The sequence below is a fragment of the Lepidochelys kempii genome, chromosome 4 (assembly GCF_965140265.1).
Source record: "Lepidochelys kempii isolate rLepKem1 chromosome 4, rLepKem1.hap2, whole genome shotgun sequence".
Taxonomy (NCBI): domain Eukaryota; kingdom Metazoa; phylum Chordata; order Testudines; family Cheloniidae; genus Lepidochelys; species Lepidochelys kempii.
In genome coordinates, this window is record NC_133259.1 from 56,790,641 (window position 1) to 56,808,078 (window position 17,438).

The following is a 17,438-nucleotide window of genomic DNA, read 5'->3' on the forward strand; positions in this document are numbered from 1 at the left end:
ATTGATTACCAGTCTGCTGACACGAGCTGGTGCTTGGAAAAATAGCCCGCTTTGTGCACGGATGTAGAAGAAATGGAGCAGCCTCTCTTTGTTTGTTTGCTGGAAACCCTCAGCTTGAGCTGCGCTGAGAACACTACACCCCACAGCAGGAAGGAATCTCCAGAATGTTTCCAAATAAAATACCAACCTGAACACTTTTAGAATTAGAATGTGGAACTCAACAATCATACCAATTTCCTATTGAGAAGAGCTCTAAGGATTTCCATGCTACTAAGACAACTTCAAGTTCCCTTTTCAAAGTAAGCCATAGCTGCTTTTAGTGGAACATAAAAATCACTGGTTCTTAACATTTTTATTTATTTATTACAATAGCACTGATGGGCCCCAAGCAGGTTAGGGATCTATTGTGCTGGGTGCTATGCAGATTTAATAAAAGTCCCTTCCCCAAAGAGACTGCAATCTTAGGTTAAGACAGAGCACTACGGGTCGGTGAGGCAGACAAACTGGAGGAATGCCAGGGATGCGGGACAGGATAACTGTAATACAAACATATTTTCCATAGACTAGCTGAATGCACAATTTGTAGACAGAGGGGTTCTTTTAATTATATAATGTAATAGTTGCTGACTGCTCAGGAAAGGCTCTCAGATTGACATTACGTTCATTTACCTTTGAATAGAGTACACTGCTGCAGTTCTCAGATTTCAGCATTCCTTATAAAAACATAATGGCTACTCACATACTGTAACATTCAGGCCATGGGCTTATAAGAAACATAACTGATATGAAGCCGCTGAAGATGAGTAATCTACAATAAACTGAAATCTCTAACTTATTTCTAATCATTCTCAGTGTTACTGGCCTTACTTTCATCAAAAGTTCATATAAGACATTGATTGGGGTAAGTCAGAGATCACATCCATTTCTATGAGAAAATATGTTAATATGAAATTACCAGAGTTTGAGAGAGTCTGTGAACCATGCTTGACCTTTCTGAATTTAAAAGTTGACCTCTTGGCAAAAATGGAAACTCACTTTCCACCTTGTAGCAGCTCCCTTCTCCCTCAGCAGCGTTCTGGAAAAAAAAATAATACAGCTCAAAATTGTTTAATTGTAATTTAATCTCTGGCACCAGTTTACTAAATTGTGTCTAATCAAGAGGGCTAGCACAGACTTTGCATTGGTTACACTAATGGATAAATAGTATTTGGGAATTTAACTCTCTGTTTGCACACAATATCATACTGGAGGTTAAAGAAGTGTGTGTTAACAACAACCTGTGTTAAGCAGGATTAATTCAACCAAGCATAAAACTTTCTCCCCTAGCCCCCACCCCCAAGTGAAAGCATTTGATTTGGCCACACAATACAGTGCCTGAGAATTAAATATGTAGTCTGGTACCCCCACAACTTTGACACAGCCTCCTCTGCCAGCTGGCAGAAAGGATGTTCAAGCCCACCAGAGGCAACAGGGAAGGTGTCTAGAACTGATGTAACACAGCTACAACACTGCAGATCTAGAATTAAAGTGTGTCTGTGGAAGCAGTTAGGAGAACAGTGGGTGGAGATTTCTTCTTACATAGGTGGGGTGTGACAAACCTCAAAGCTTGTGCTCAAAGCAGGGCTGTAATAAAGGGAGACATCCTGATTCCCCAGGAGGCTCCATGTTACCACCACAGACCACCCAGTGTACATGCAGCAGCTTGGACTCCACCCCAAAGAGCACTGGAACATGAGCAATAAATATCATATGAATGTTCCAGTTGGGGAAGGACTCTCCTGACCAACAAGGCCCTAGCAGCTACAGGTCTGACAGTGTTGTCTGAGATAGCTTAGGTGTTGGGACAGAATCCCAGCATGGTATCCCAATGTAAGGGCTCCTACTGCACCAATGCCTATTGCCTATGCTGAAACCCACCAACCATTTTAAAATAAAGGCTGAAATCTCTACCATTTCAAGTGCCCATGAAATAGTTTAAGAGCCATACCTTCTTGTCAACTGTTGGTAATGGGCCATCCTGATCATCACTACAAAAGGTTTTTTTCTCCTGCTGATAATAGCTCACCTTAATTGATCACTCTCGTTAGAGTATGTATGGCAACACCCATTTTTTCATGTTCTCTGTGTATATCTATATCTTCCTACTGTATTTTCCACTGTATGCATCCGATGAAGTGGGTTTTTGCCCATGAAAGCTTATGCTCAAATAAATTTGTTAGTCTCTAAGGTGCCACAAGTACTCCTTGTTCTTTTTATTATTTCAGTGAGTAATTTTTAGTGTTACTGAATTCAGTTCTAAATTAACTAAGAAAACTAAAGTAGAAAGTTTTAAATTCTGTATTTTGCACCTGGATAATATGATAGATGATGGAGATTCATCAGACCCTCACTGCAGACATTAGTAACCAACTTATTACACAGCACTTATATATTCATTACGAACATATACAGAGAATATTCCTCCTTAGAAAAACTTCAAGTTCATATCTATGTCTGCTTAAAATCTATTTATAAAGAGATATGAATTTTGCAAATAGCAAAAGTTTGTAAAGTACATTATTTTTATACAACCTCATTCTCAATTCAAGGCATTTTATTAGTGGGTGACTGTTCCGCACTTCATCAGGTGGAGATAATGACTACCACATTTCATTAACCAGATTTTCCATTCTGTTACACCTTAGTGTGTAACTCCACTGACATCAATATAGATATACTGTACCAGCATAAAAATGGTATAACACAATGGAAAATCAGGCCATTATTGTCTCAAAACCCTGTGTTTGCTTTGTATTTGCAAATGCATTGGGTGATGGTGGCTGTTTTCTCTTTTGTATGTACATATGGAAAACACAGCAGCCCAATGCACTGCATTGAAGGTCTCAATTACAAATGCCATTTTATTTAATTTCTTCACTCAAACTGAGTTTTCTCATTCAAATCTTTGCTTAAAGAGAAAAATGGGAACTGCTCCAGTAGGCAGCTAGATAAATTGATACAGATATGGAATGTAAGTTTTAACTCATGTAGATCACAACATACAAACAATTATTTATGCAATACAGACTTACAAAACAATACAGTTCTTTTCACAAATATTTTCACAGAATTCTGCACAGCAATTTTGTAGAAAAGTAGAATTATGCAACACCAAAATAACTTATTGTTCCTTAGTATAAATTATTTTTCATTTCCTAAGGGAGGAGATAATTTATTAACATGATTGGACAAGATTGGATTGGATTTGGTGATAGCAGAAACTGAACAGTTTTGTTGCCATACACAGCACAAGATATGGTATCTGCTATATAACTATGGTGGTTAGTCCTCTGAAGAAAAAAACTAAAAAATGGGAAAGAAGTTTGCAAGTCTAGAGCTTCTGCAAAGATGTAGAGGCTGTGAACATTTGAATGCCTGCCTCTTAGTGCTTTCATAATCAAGCAGCAGAAGTGTGCTTCGGTTAAAAATTAAAAAGAAATATTGTGTAGGTTGCTAGTTTGAGGACGTGTCCAAACTCCCCAAGTTGAAGTTTTGATTTTGAGGAACAATGCACATTTTGGTGTGCTCTGAAGAAGATATCAGGTAAAAACTAGTAGGATTCACATTTGATGTAACACAGACTCTGTTGATGATTTCTCCCTCTTAACTGCACAACAAAAACATATAACTAAAAAAAGAATTAATTGTCTAGGTCTAGAAACATGCTTGAATAGTAATATTGATGGAAACAATTCCTTGTCATGTTTAAAATTACATTTATCATAATTTAAATATCATTATTGATTCCCAGAAACTTCAGTGCTGAAGAAGTACAATCATTTGGAAAAGTACATCAAGACAAAGTGTAGCACAAATTAAAATCCCCAGTATTATAACCCACTTTCAATTTGTTAAAATCATATATTCCTCAAGGTTATAGATAAAGCTTTAGATGGGAAATGTATTTCTTCATAATATAGCTAGAATAAGAGATTTAACCATCTTTATCTTAAGTTTCTTTCCATACATGAATCAAAATAGACTTCTCAAAATGACTAAAAATATAGATTTTTAACTACAGAACGCAGCAGCCATTTTTCTGCTTCTTTGCCCTTTGCCCCCAAAAAATCATGCAAGGTCTACAAAAATAGCAATTAAGTTTAAAAAATAGTTTGCTTCTTCGAGCAAATTTAAGTTACATTCAGATGTAATACAGCTATTTATACAGAACAATGCTGCGGCATGATACTGAATAGAGGCTTCCTATGTTCAGTTTCATTCTGACAGCAGCTGCCCATGTCAGTGCTAGTTCTCGTCTGCTGCAACATCAGTATCTGGTTTGATATTCATGATGCCATCGGTTGAAATCATTGTAGAAAAGCACTATGCTCCCAGAAGCCATGCCAGTCATTATACACCTATGAAAAGCACAAAATTCAGTTAAAAGGTTAGCCACTTTACATTCAAACACAGCTGACTTACCTTTCTTGGACAGACTTCTTCCACCAGATCTAGCACCACCTCTGTAAATCAAATGTCTAAGGATACGTCTACATTTGTGCTTCCCAGCTCATGTAGACATACTCGCACTAGCTCTCATCAAACGAGCATGTGACGTAGCTGTGCTAGCATGGGCAGCAGAGAACAGTGACATGGGTTAGCTGCCCTGAGCATCAATCCATGGGTTTGCACTTGGGCTGGCTAGCCCCTGCCACCAGTGGCTGATTAATGATTCTGCCGCCCCTAGGCCCTGAAATAATTGCCGCCCCCATATGAACTTGTTTTTAGTTATTTTATAAATTCGTGCCGTCATTGGTGGTTTCAATACACGCTATGATTGGTAGAATCGCGGCATCCATAGATGCTGACTCTGTGGGTGCTCTGGGGCTGGAGCACCCATGGAGAAAAATTGGTGGGTACAGAGCACCCACTGGCAGCTCCCTGCCCCGCCCCAGCTCACCTCCGCTCTGACTCCGCCTCCTCCCCTGAGCGTGCCGCTGGGTCCTGCTTTTCCCCGCTCCCTGCCAGCGCTTGTGTGCAAAACAGCTTCGCACGGCTGGGAGGGAGGAGGGAATGCCACATGCTCAGGGGAGGAGGCAGGGATTTGGGGAAGGGGACCAACAGGGGCAGGGAGGGGGTGAGTTGGGGCGGGGACTTTAGGGAAGGGGTGGGAATGGGGGCGGGAAAGGGGTGGAGTTGGGGTCGGGCTGGGGGCCCACAAGCACTCCCCAGCGCTAAGGGAAGTTGGCGCCTCTGGCTGCTCTTATAAATTTGCTGCCCCTGCAAATTTGTCGCCCTAGGTGATAATACACCGCTGACTGCCACCACTCCCCACTGCCTGTGCTACTTCTGCTACGCTACTGTTTTTAGTGCAGTAGCTCCATGAGAGTTAGCATACGTCTGCACGAGCTAGAGCTCATATCCCTAGCTCGTAGCATAGATATTGCCAAAGAATGCCACCCACTCAAACATTAAGAACCTGATGCGATTCCTATTGAAGTTAATGGAAAGACTCCCATTGACTTCAACGGGCTTTGGATTAGGTCTTAAAATTTCCACAGCAATCATGCAGTGTATTTAAAGCATTTTATTTCCTATATGATTTTACTCTACTGTATCTGATCTGAACTGAATCAGACTTCAGGGAAAGAGTGACTAATACCATTTTGAAGAATGTATTACTTACCTTCCTTTCCAGATTGAAGTAATATGGGGGAAAAGAATAATTAAGGTCTAAATTTTTAATGTAGGGGTGTACAATTCTAACACTTATGGTCTCATTTCCAAAGGTGCTTAACACTCAACTCCAGCAGGAGACAACTGGAGCTGCAGGTGCTTAGCACCAGTGAAAATCAAGTCCCATAGGCTCTAATTTTGGGACCCTAATAACTGAGGGACTCAGATTAGTGGGCACATTTGAAATTGTAGGGCAAGTTGTTTTGCTACTGGTCTAACACATAGAATTATGGATCAGAGGGGGATCAAGCTCAAAGAAATTGTCCTGGCACATCTGGGCACCAAAAGGGGCTCAAGACTTAGATAACAAGAACAATTAACCTTGTATAAAACCAGGGTCACCACACACAGACCACTTCTGATTTTGTTTTCATAATGGCTTTAACTCTGCTGGTGAGAGTGCTAATGAAATAGCAAAATGGAGGGGATCCCGGATGTGCAGATTTCAATTCTTCCTTCCCGAGTTCAAGAGGGATTTAGCACAGGATCTTCATCAAAGAACCAGATGTGCATACAGAATTGCAACATCTCTATTGTTTATACATATGTGCAGCTTCATTTCATGGGCATGTAAACAACCAGAGTGCTGGTATTTGGTATTTAGCACTAAGTAGGAGTATTATTCATGCCATCCACCACAGAGATATTCTGTATTTCCACATCTTTACTGTGAGGGAGCTGACTGTTGGAGACATTTTAGCTCTATTTGAACAGCTATGATCCCACTTGAGATTTGAGAGCAATCATGGCTGCTGAAGTGACATCTTGGCTTGTAATGTATCAGGAGTTGTTATGACAGTCATGTTTATTGTCTCATTTTGTGACATTACTCTTAGAGCTGGTTGGAAACCAGACTCTCTGTTCAATGAGAAATTCTTGCATTTTGTAGGAAAAAAATTGTTCTGATTTGTTATGAAAAGCCAAAATTTCTAATTTGAGACAGTCAAAACATTTTGTCTGTGTCAAAACATTTTGATAGTGGTGTTTCAATTAATTTCATTTAGATGTTTACATTATATTAAATATACTATAAATGTATACATAATATTAAATCAAATATATAATACTAAAACTAAATTTGATTATAATATAAAAGTCAAAACAAAATGAATCACAATGACACTAAAGAAATGAGATATTTCAACCTTTTCCTGTTTAAAATCTTCATCAAAATCAACACGTCCATCCTACGTTTCAATTGTGATTAAACTGCATTTTTGATGAAAGACTGTTGTTAAAAATTGTGATCAGCTCTAATTATAGTTATTAACACACTATTTCATCATATACCGAAGTGATCCAACAGGTACATCAGAAAGCCATGCGAGTAGGGCCTCAAAGGTAGAATTTGGCTCCAGCGAAAAATGACGGTACCAGTCATTTTAATATCTAGAAAGCTGTCATTTTCCAGAGTGATTGCTTATGAGAAAATGTACAAGGATGAAGAGGACATGATTCAAGGAGACTGAAGGTTTGCAGAAGTTGAGATGGGCAGGGTTTCAAATTGGTAAGAAGTAGTGGGTTAAAATCTTGATTAAAATCCATAGTCGTCACTGTTTTTGTTTTAAAGAGTATTCGATGTAACATTTTGAAATGTGGATTGTGTTAAGATCGACATAATGAACATATGACAGGAATCTATCTATCTATCTAAAAACACAAAGAGGATGCCTAAATTTTCGCTCTTGCATCCATATTTAGGCAATTCTATAAGCTGTCTGATTCTTAAAGGCATTGAAGGATTTCATATTTCATTTTTAATGATTACCATTACTATAAAAGACTCTACTTCCTGTTTAATCAAGATTTAAAATTGAGCTTTACCTTTGGTTTGTGAGGTTCCTAGTGAATGGTTGACTAGCTACAGGATATGGCCGGCCTCTGCCTGTCTTTGGCACGCTTGAGATTTCAGTCCAATTTTGTGTAACAGCTAAAAACACTTAGTCTAATTTCTTTATTCCCCACTTGGATGCTCATTTGTTTAGAAAAATTTTGTTTGTCCCAGTGGGAGACTAAGAGGACCTGCCTCATTTCATGAACGCTCAGTTTAACAGTCGTCTCTTTCTTTAATCTCCAACATCCCAGACAAGCCGAAGATATTTTGCCCTAATTTGGCTGAGTGTTGGATGAGCACAAATTTTCTAATTCTCTGCTGGTGAAAATGTGTAAAACTCTATTGACAATAATGGAGTAGAGGCATTTACATCAGCAGAGAATTTGGCCCCTTATTGTTAATAATTTATTTATTATTATTATTAGGGTAGCACCTAGAGGGCTGAGCCAGGATCTGGCCCTACTGTGTTAGGCACATAGTAGGAGAGAGTTCCTGCTCCAAAGATTATTAATGACAAATACAATTATATATAGGAGTCAAAATAGTCAAAGGTGACCAAGTGACTTAGGGCCTGAGGGTATGTCTACACTACACGTGTTATAGCTACACTGCTGTACTATTGACACAGAGACAGAAGGGGTTTTTCCTGTTACTGTAGTAAATCCAGCCCCTTGAGAAATGGTAGCTAGATCAATGAAAGAATGCTTCCATCAACCTACCTTCATCTACAGTGGAGGCTGGGTCAACCTAACTATGTTACACAGGGTGTGAAATTTTTCATAGCCTGTTGCAATGTACCTAGGTCAACCTGTGTTTTAGGTGTAGTCAGGGCAGAGTCCCATTTTAAAAGTGCCTAGGATCCGAAATGACTTTTGATAAGATTTAGTGACTTAGATGCTTTTGTAATGTTATCAGGGATAAACAAAAGTCTAGGTAGTAGTCTGTGAGCTAAAGACAAGCTGGATACAACTATAAACACCCAAGTTATAAACCGGAGAGAGCTATGTGCCAAAAATGAATAAAGACCTTTAACCATAGTGGAGTTGGTAGGTGTAATATAGGCAGTAGTAAATATGTTTACTGTTTTATCCTTTGTAAGAGAAAACAAAATGTAAAAGATTGATGGGAATCTGAGTGAGTGTCTACTTTCTTTTTGTTAATGGCTTTGAAGACCTATAGTTAGGAATATTTTTTTCCTCTGAGGAAAGAAAAAACAGTACATATTAAAAGTTCGTCAGAGTCAGATTTCCCGGAATGAGTGTTAATTTACCCACCAAGAGCTGCAACTCTGAAAAAGATTATCAGACCTAAACCATAACCTTTCAATACTAAAACAGTGCACAGAATTCTCCATATTATCACTGGCACCTGTGATCAAAGTAAATACAATATTGAAAGGAAAACAAATGGTTTTCCCATAATGACGTTCCTTTTGTAGTTTCTTTATAATAGTACATTCTATGAAATACTTCTGACCTCCAACTGTAATCTCACCTTTGGTCATATGACAGGGCCATGGAACGGATTCCAGCGTCACAGCCGGGGTAAGCAAAAAGTTGCTTGAGGTCACACACTTGCCATACTATGATGACCCCATTGTCTCCGCCCGTAAGGAGATACTGTCCATCACGGCTCAGCTGGATTGCCTAAAGGGATATTACATTAATATTTCTGTTAAAACAACTTGCATTGCTTTTATTCCCCCTCTCACCTCCAGAACACCCCATCTGCACCATCGCAGCTTTATCTCTGAAGACACTTCGTATCAGTAGATATAGCTTTTGAGAAGCAAAGAAGTCAATTACAACTTAAATGTAGGGTAAACATTGAAATCTACAGAATATACCAGTTTCTTTACAAGAATTACAATAGAAATGATGGTCAAGTGGCCTAAGTTTATTTCATCTATCAACTATTCCACACACCAAAAATCAAGTATGAGGGCAACTCAGGAGATTTGATTTTCTAATCAAACACAGGAGGCTGCAGTACTTGCACCTCATATTCACCCAAACAGCTTTAACCTCAGATAGTTGCCCTCATTTTTTTTATATAGGCCATATTTGGAGGTCTGTTTATCGGCTTTTGTTTTTCTTTCCCCCTGAGCCCTGCACTGTTGGACACATAGAACTAAGTTGCCTGGCCTTATAGGTGGAGTGATACAAAAAACAGTATGAATGAAAAGAAAATTTTTAATACTCTTTTAATACTTCTAAAAAGGTATGTTTAGCTAATGTGTCAGACACAGAATAAATGATAGTGTGCTCTAAAGGTTGACCCCCATTTGGGATGAACTGGGGAATTTACTCATACTTTCACTACTTGTGAGAAATAGGCCATCCCAAACTCATATTTACATAACAGAGTATTGATATTACATATAAAAACTACATTAAAAGAACATTTAAGTTGCAAAATGAAGCATTTAAACACTAGGAATTTACAGAATGAAGGCTGTTTGTGCACGGGCAACTTTAATTGTGGCATTTCCTAAACTTGAGTGTTGACTTGGCAGCCTTAATGTTCTTTAATATGGGGGAAAGATGGGTTATTATAATTTCCTACCTTTTTTAAGAAGCAAAATGAAAAAAACAGTGATTGTATCACGTGGCTCCATAGTGACCCCCACACTGGTAGACCATCAGCAAGTTTGGGACCTTTGGACCTAAAGCACAGATCTTTACCACTAACTGCTGCACCTTCCCCTCTGCTTTCCCCCTCCCTGCTCTCACCCCTCTGCATTCTAGTTAAGCTGCTGCTTCTCCTCCTCCTCCAATAGCAGGCTGTTATCTTCTATTGGGCCCAGCCAGAAGGATATGAGAAACACTTTTCTAATGAGTTCCACAGTTATTTTCCTCACAGCTTCCTGGCTGAAACCCTGGCTTCTATTCCAGTTTCTGAAAGGTAGTATATTCCAGTACTTATAAACCCTTCTGTCCAATTCTCCATTGGGGCTCCCATCCCCCTCTGCTCCTATTCACTCCTCCCCATCACTCTGACTCATGCCTCAACCTTCACCCCCATCTACTATCCATCCCCCCCACCCTGGCTCCTACTTCCCTCCCTTCATCCCCACACCTCCTGGCTTCTTCCCCTCTTCCTCTCTGTTTCCTGGCTCCTACTGTTCTCCAACAAGCTCCTGCAAAATTGAGCTGCCAAGCTCTGACAAGCCTAAGAAGTCTCCATCATACATGTATGACCTGAGATTTTTCAGAGTCTTCCAAAATTCACCAAATTTGGGGAGATTTTCACAAAGACAACAAAAAGCACATCCCTGATACTAGAATGACATCTTTGCCAAATTTAGAGTTTCTGATCCAAAGCATAGAGATACTAAAGTTTTTCAACAAAACAGCTGTAAGAATTTAACGTGGTCAAAACAATACATTTCCCCCAAAACCTGTTTTTTCAGACAGCTGAATCATTTTAAATGCAACTTTAAAAAAAAAAAAATCAGCCTGAAGCTGACACCCAGCATTGGAAATGCCAGCCAAAGGGTTAAAGTGAGGCAAAAGTTATAAGTAAATGAAAACACAGTCTTATAATGAAAAATATTAGGCAACCTTTCTTACAGGGAAGCTTTGCTTATAATAATGAAGTCCTAACTATTTTAAAATGTGTATGCATAATATTAGAAACTCAAGGTGGGTGAGGCAATATCTTTTATTTGAAAAACTTCTGTTGGTGAACGAGACAAGCTTTCCAGTTTACACAGAGCTCTCCTTCAAGTCTGTGTAATCTCGAGAGCTTATCTCTTTCACCAACAGAAGTTGGTCCAATAAAAGATATTACCTCACCCATCTTGTGTCTCTAATATCCTGGGACCAAAAAGCTACAGCAACCATCCATAATACAACTTTATTGTTTAGTTCTACAATCCCATCACAATATCTTAGAACATTTTCTTCATAAACAGTTTTGAAAACCAAAATAGTTTCTTTTGCACTTAAAGATTTCATCCACAGTTTTCAACACAGAAAACTATGGGTGAGGTCTTCACACACATGGAAGTTTTCAAAAACTATTACACAGAAAGCTTTATGCTATGGTCCCTTTAAGATCTTGTGGCAATCACAAGTATTGTACACTATAATCTATGTTTCTGCGGTGCTCATAATTTGCAGAATTTTTAACATATGCAGCACCTGCTCACAAAAACAGGAGGAATTAAAATTAAAATACTAAATACACCATTAATGCAATATTAAAGTAGTTATGTTGAACACTGACAGTGTAGGAACTAAAATATTATGGTCTTCATAGTAATAATTAGTTAACCGTATATTTTCCATTTTTGTGCCTTATTACTGTTATGATGATGCTAAAAATACTCTACAAATTACAGGAAGTGCAGCAGCACTGAGTTAGGGTTCTTATCAAATAACTAACTTTTCATAACCTTAGTTTTGAGTGTTTATTATGATGACATCTTGTTATTATGGGACAAACCCTTTTGTTTAACATTTTATTTAACAAAATAGTTTCAGGACTAATGCTTTTTTTTTTTAAATTAAAGATAATCAATAACATTTTGTATTTACAAGCTATGAAGGAAATGGTGATCAACCCATTCCAGGCAACTGTATTTTGAACTAGGATTGTGACAAATGTACCCAATGCTTAAAAAAGGTAGTGGGCACGGTAAATCATTTCCAAGCCATATATAAATATGGCATAATTAAATGCTCAAACATTCTGAATTGAAACTTGTTCTGAATGGTATAAATGTTCCAACCATCAATTATTATTTTTGTCATTTCTTATTTCCCTCTGAACACAAAGATGTGTGACGCACCTCCCAAACCAGGAAGAAGGCATGTTTGCTGCCCCAAGGAGCTTAGAATCTAAATTACACACAATATAACCAGGGTGCAACAAGGCAATAAGCTAGGGACAGAGAGAAGAATGAGGTAAGATAATAAAATCTGTAGAAGAGAAAATTGCATATACCAAGATAGCTCATCATGAGCTCTAGCAAACCAAATAAAATTATTAAAAAGATTATTCATTAGAAGTAAAATCAATATCAATTTTTTTCATTCCACAAATGGCAATCTCCTGAGGGTATTCTGAAATTGCAATGAAGGCATGACAAATAATTATTTGTTACACTTATAAAATTCAGCTGATGAAAATCCATTAACCTTATGGTCATGGTTCACTTGTGTTTTATACTTGAGGCTTTTTACTGGAGAAATGCTATATTACAAGGCAAATTAAAGCCATTAATCTTTAACTCTTCCACTACCTGCAAATTTCAATGATTTCTGTGATCTCTTGATTAAATAAAGAACAGTCTTTGAGGTTTTGCCAATATCTATGCCATTTTCCTAAGTCACCTGCTTTTCAAGAAGACAAATAGTTGATATATATATATGACAAAGGTCACCCTGTCAAAATTTCAGTTTAATGACATGGCCCATAGGAGTTAACAAACTAAAGGATGCATTTACTCTCAAGTACTCCAACTATTATGGGGAAGGCATGAATCAATTTTACTGTTCAGTTTTTCTCCCAGTGAAAGTTATCCAGGATTCTAATAAGTATAAGCTCAAACAGTTCTGTCATCTAATCTTTCCCACAACATAAGATTCAGACATGCAAACGAAGCCCCATAGCACTCAATTCAAGCAATGTTCTAAAAGCTTCATTTCTGACTTGTATTTCCTTGAAAAGTCTCAGAAGTTTGTCCAAACCCTTTAACCTCTCAGATTCTTGAAAGGCAGTGCTTCTTAAAAAGTAGAGCTGTCACCATGACAGCACTGGCTTACGGCAGCAAGAGGCTGTTGGGCACTTCCCCATCTCAGGACTCAGGAAAGGAAAATAAATTGGTTCCTTTGGGTGAATTAGTGCACTGTCTTTGTTTAGGATAAAATAACTTTACTTCTCTGAACCGGCTGCCCACTTAGATTTAAATTATTCATTAAGACAACTAAACATTACATGGTAGATGTGCTGGGATATGCTGTTAGCCTAAGCTGCATGAAGCAGTATTTAAAACAAACACAGGTGGAAAGTGTTGATTATACCCTGAGTTTCCCCTGACAGTCAAATTTTTCTGGTAGTTGTAGAACGTTGTTCGGAATGTAACTGTAAACTGTTATTTTCATCAACTATATCTTGCAGTCTAAGCCCAAAATGACATGTGAAAACACATCAGAATTTTACTTTACATAAGCAACTGCATTTCTGAGCCACTATTCCTCCATCTTCTCTTGGCAAGAAATAGTGATATCGTCAGTCTGCACAGCCTGTAGGCAGGTCCTACTCATTTTAAATGCCCCTACTTTAATCACACAGTTGCCACTTGCCTTCTAGTATGATAAAGTGCAGAAGCCCTGGGAAGAAGGTTGTGGATTATTTAAACCTAAAATCCTCGTGGGACTGCTGAGGGAAAAACAACAGTGTGTACTACTGGCCTACAGAGAGCGGAACATTCGCTGCCTCAAGCAATATTCTCCAAGCCGTGGGTACTGACTGAACCACCACAGAAATTGTTTTACCCAGCAAGGGATTTCTAGATATTTTACAGATTTACTATCATAGCTGACAATATAATCACAACCTGAAAGTGACATATTATCAACTTTATTATTGTAAAAAGAAAAGCAAAAGAAAACACTCTGATGTGTACTTGCTTTAAATGAAGTATTGGGGCAGAGGCTAGGGTGGGAAACTCACGAGCACGCATGCAAGGATAGCAAAAGGTGAAACTTGAGCTAAGAGAAGAAAGACTAAAAATGAAGCAAGAATCTATATCAATTTGGAAAAAAGGCCTGGGACAGGGCCATGCAAATTCTCATGACATATCTCCGACCTCAAACAAATCTGCATTTACAGTGTATTAAGTAATAAATGTGTGTAATTCAGCATTTTGTGACTACTAATCCACTGCAGAACTGGCTATGGAAAACACACCAAATAATACAGCTATTTTAAATTGCATACTCAACAACCTATATATCCAAAATTTCAAGAAAATTAGGATAGTGGATTAACAGAATTTAATTTACACAAGAGTTTGATGTCAACTTCTAAAAGAAGGAGAAAGGCATAACTGAAGCTCCAGTGTTAACATTAAAACATTTTGTCCCAGCTGCATATGAAATCATAAAATGCTAGTTCCTGTCATGGAAAGAGTTAAGGCTAGTAACATTCTTTTATAATATATTTCAATATTTTCTACCTGTTTGGAAGCTAGTTTCCTTCATTTTGCTCTCTTTTGCAACACAAGTTTTAACAAAATTATGTATCTGTGGGAGCCAGGTGAGGACAAAGGATGCAAATTTAACACTGCTCACAGTTGGATGAAAAACACAGGTAAAGAATTCTTGAAAGACTGAAGGACAGGTGTGTGAGGGTAAGAACAACTCAGGAAGGATATCTTAAATATTGCACAAGGAGGAAAAGAGACAGTGCCAAAATATCCTTGCCTGCATTAACAACACTTCAGAATTGTTATTATTTTATTATGTACAGATTGTGGTAATCAACTCTTCACCATTTAGGTTGTTACTTTTTTCCATTGCATTCAGTTTGGAAAATGAAACTACAATGGTCAGTTATATTGTGGTCAATTTCATTTCTTATAGTGCTGCCAACTGCTCTACAAACAAGAAAGAAGACAGGGCTCTTCCTTCTTTAACGAGTTTGTAATCTAATTAGACAACAGAGTAGGATGGGTTGCGTGACTGAGCAGTGCAAATTAACACCTGTATTGTTAGCTCTTCAAGTTTTGTTTAGTGGTGGGGTTATCTTTAATTTTTATTTTATTTCAGCTCTTTTGTTTACAGTTCTTCAGTGGCTGTTGCAAGGTTTTAGGCTTTTTGGAAGAAGAGTATTTTAGGGAGGGAGATGAGAACCACTTTCTGGTTCTCATGTATTAGCATAATGCTGTTGTGTTGGGATTTTAGAATGGCAGGAGAATATTTATATTGACATTAAAATAAGTCCATACAGTTATTTTATTAAGCATTTCCTCCACTCCCATTTTTCTTTTAAATACAAAAAACCTACTCTATTTTGGATTTAACTAAAGCAGCAGTGTTCTTCTGCTTCATCTTTTAAATTTCTACTTAATTTTTTCTCTCTTTTTAAGTAGTTAAATTAAAAATATTCTTCCCTTTTCTTGTTTCGGCTTAGTTCTACCACAGCTGCCAAGTTTTGTTCTGTTCCATATCACATTTTATGAAAATTTTTGAATGTGTGATTTTGCATATTAGCAAAAAGTCTTCCTGAAACTCAGCCTTTGCATAATATCTCAAATGAGATGCAGGAATATGGACAGTGCTAATGACACACCGTAGTCCTCCCACTGCTGGAGTGACTGGTCATCTTGACTCTTTAGAGGCTGACAAAAATGTAACATCCTGAATTCTCCTGTGCGTGCACACCAGGTATTATTTGTATGTCCTTTTATTCCGAGGGGAAAAAACCCACAATATATTGCTGGCTACCTAAGCAGCGCCACTGTTAAACATGATTCCATGAGCAATATCTGATCCCTCAACTACATATTTCTTGGAGCTCTTCTAAATGTAGCAGTCATTAGTGAAATTGCACAGGTTTCATTCACCGTTTGCATGGAAAGAAACCCTGAGCAATTCCAAAATCTCAGAATTCTCCTAAGTTTATTTTAAATACTGACATACACAACCTTAGAATATATTTCTGCACACTCACCCTTATTTTGTCATCTGTTTCCATAGTGGCTTGAAGTTTCCCATTCACACTGAATACACAGAAAAGGCCATTTTCATAGTATATGATACAGTGGCCCTCTCTTGAAGCCTGGATAAGTTTTGGTCTCAAGCAGTTTTCAGGACCTTCTAATGTCCTCAATAGGTCTCCATTCATAGAATGTATGAGACATGGTCCTTCTGATGAAACAGAATTAAAAGCACTTGTTATTTTCATATCAAATCCATCCAAAGACATTAAAGAACAATGAGTAATGGCTTTTATTGAATTAACTCAAAATGTGTTATAAATGGAAAATTTAAGGTACATTCTTGTAATACTAAAGTTCTTCACATTGGTAGTCTCATCTCCTAAAAGTCTAGAGTTGCACTAGGGTAACTAAAGCAATCACCTACTTTAAGGCAACGTCCACACTACCACTTATGTCATTATAACCTAAGCGCTGGACAGTGTTATGTAGGTTGGAGAGCTTCTCCCACTAACATTGGGGGTGGATTAATTAAGTAGATGGGAGAGCTCTCCCCTGTCATCTTAGAGCAGCTCCACTAGAGAGTTTACAGGGGCGCGGCTGCACCAATGCAGCCGCGCCCCTGTAAGCTCTCTAGTGTAGCCATAACCTTAGTCTCTTTAGGAGCTTCCCTGAAAGCTTGATAGTTACCAAATTTTTCTGCTGAATGCAACAAAATAAGTCTGTACTGAATCTGAAGGCTAGATTTTCACGGTAAGATGCACTTATTTGCATCCTCACAATTGCAGCACCTAACTTAGGTGTGCAAATTCCTGATATGCATTCACAAATCAGATGTGTACCCATATATGACTAGCTACATTCTTCATTGGTAATGAACATGGACAAAAACTTAATTAGTATGCAGGTATACATCAGGTATTCCCTTATGTAAGTTACGAGCATACAAAGCGTGTGCAGTTTTGAGTGCCAAACTTGGAAAATGCAGCCTATGATAGCAACTTTTGAAACACTGAAGAAGGAAGGTCTCTGTTCCAAGGAGGACAGATCAATAGACAAAGGTAGGGAAGGGGGACAACTACAGGCAATTTATGTACAAGTGAACACAATTCATTGTAAGCAACCCAGCAGAAACGGGTCTTTAAGAAAGATTTAAAGTAGGGACCTTATAGATGAGCTCAGAGAAGCTGAACCTAACCACTGCAAATTTTAGTTGGGAAT

The 17,438-nt window shown here is 38.1% G+C and overlaps 1 protein-coding gene across 4 annotated transcripts in view; it reads right to left on the bottom strand.

The window, feature by feature from the left end:
• Nucleotides 1-1,103: 1,103 nt before the first annotated feature.
• Nucleotides 1,104-17,438, bottom strand: part of LRBA (LPS responsive beige-like anchor protein) — a 559,255-nt gene continuing 542,920 nt past the window's right edge. For all 4 annotated transcript variants that reach the window (XM_073341330.1, XM_073341331.1, XM_073341329.1 and 1 more), the window contains 3 exons: nucleotides 16,232-16,428; nucleotides 9,044-9,195; nucleotides 1,104-4,397 (listed from right to left, as the gene is read on the bottom strand). In XM_073341330.1, coding sequence (XP_073197431.1) covers nucleotides 4,307-4,397; nucleotides 9,044-9,195; nucleotides 16,232-16,428 — 440 coding nt within the window. In that variant the 3' untranslated portion in view covers nucleotides 1,104-4,306. The remainder of the gene's footprint in view (nucleotides 4,398-9,043; nucleotides 9,196-16,231; nucleotides 16,429-17,438) is intronic.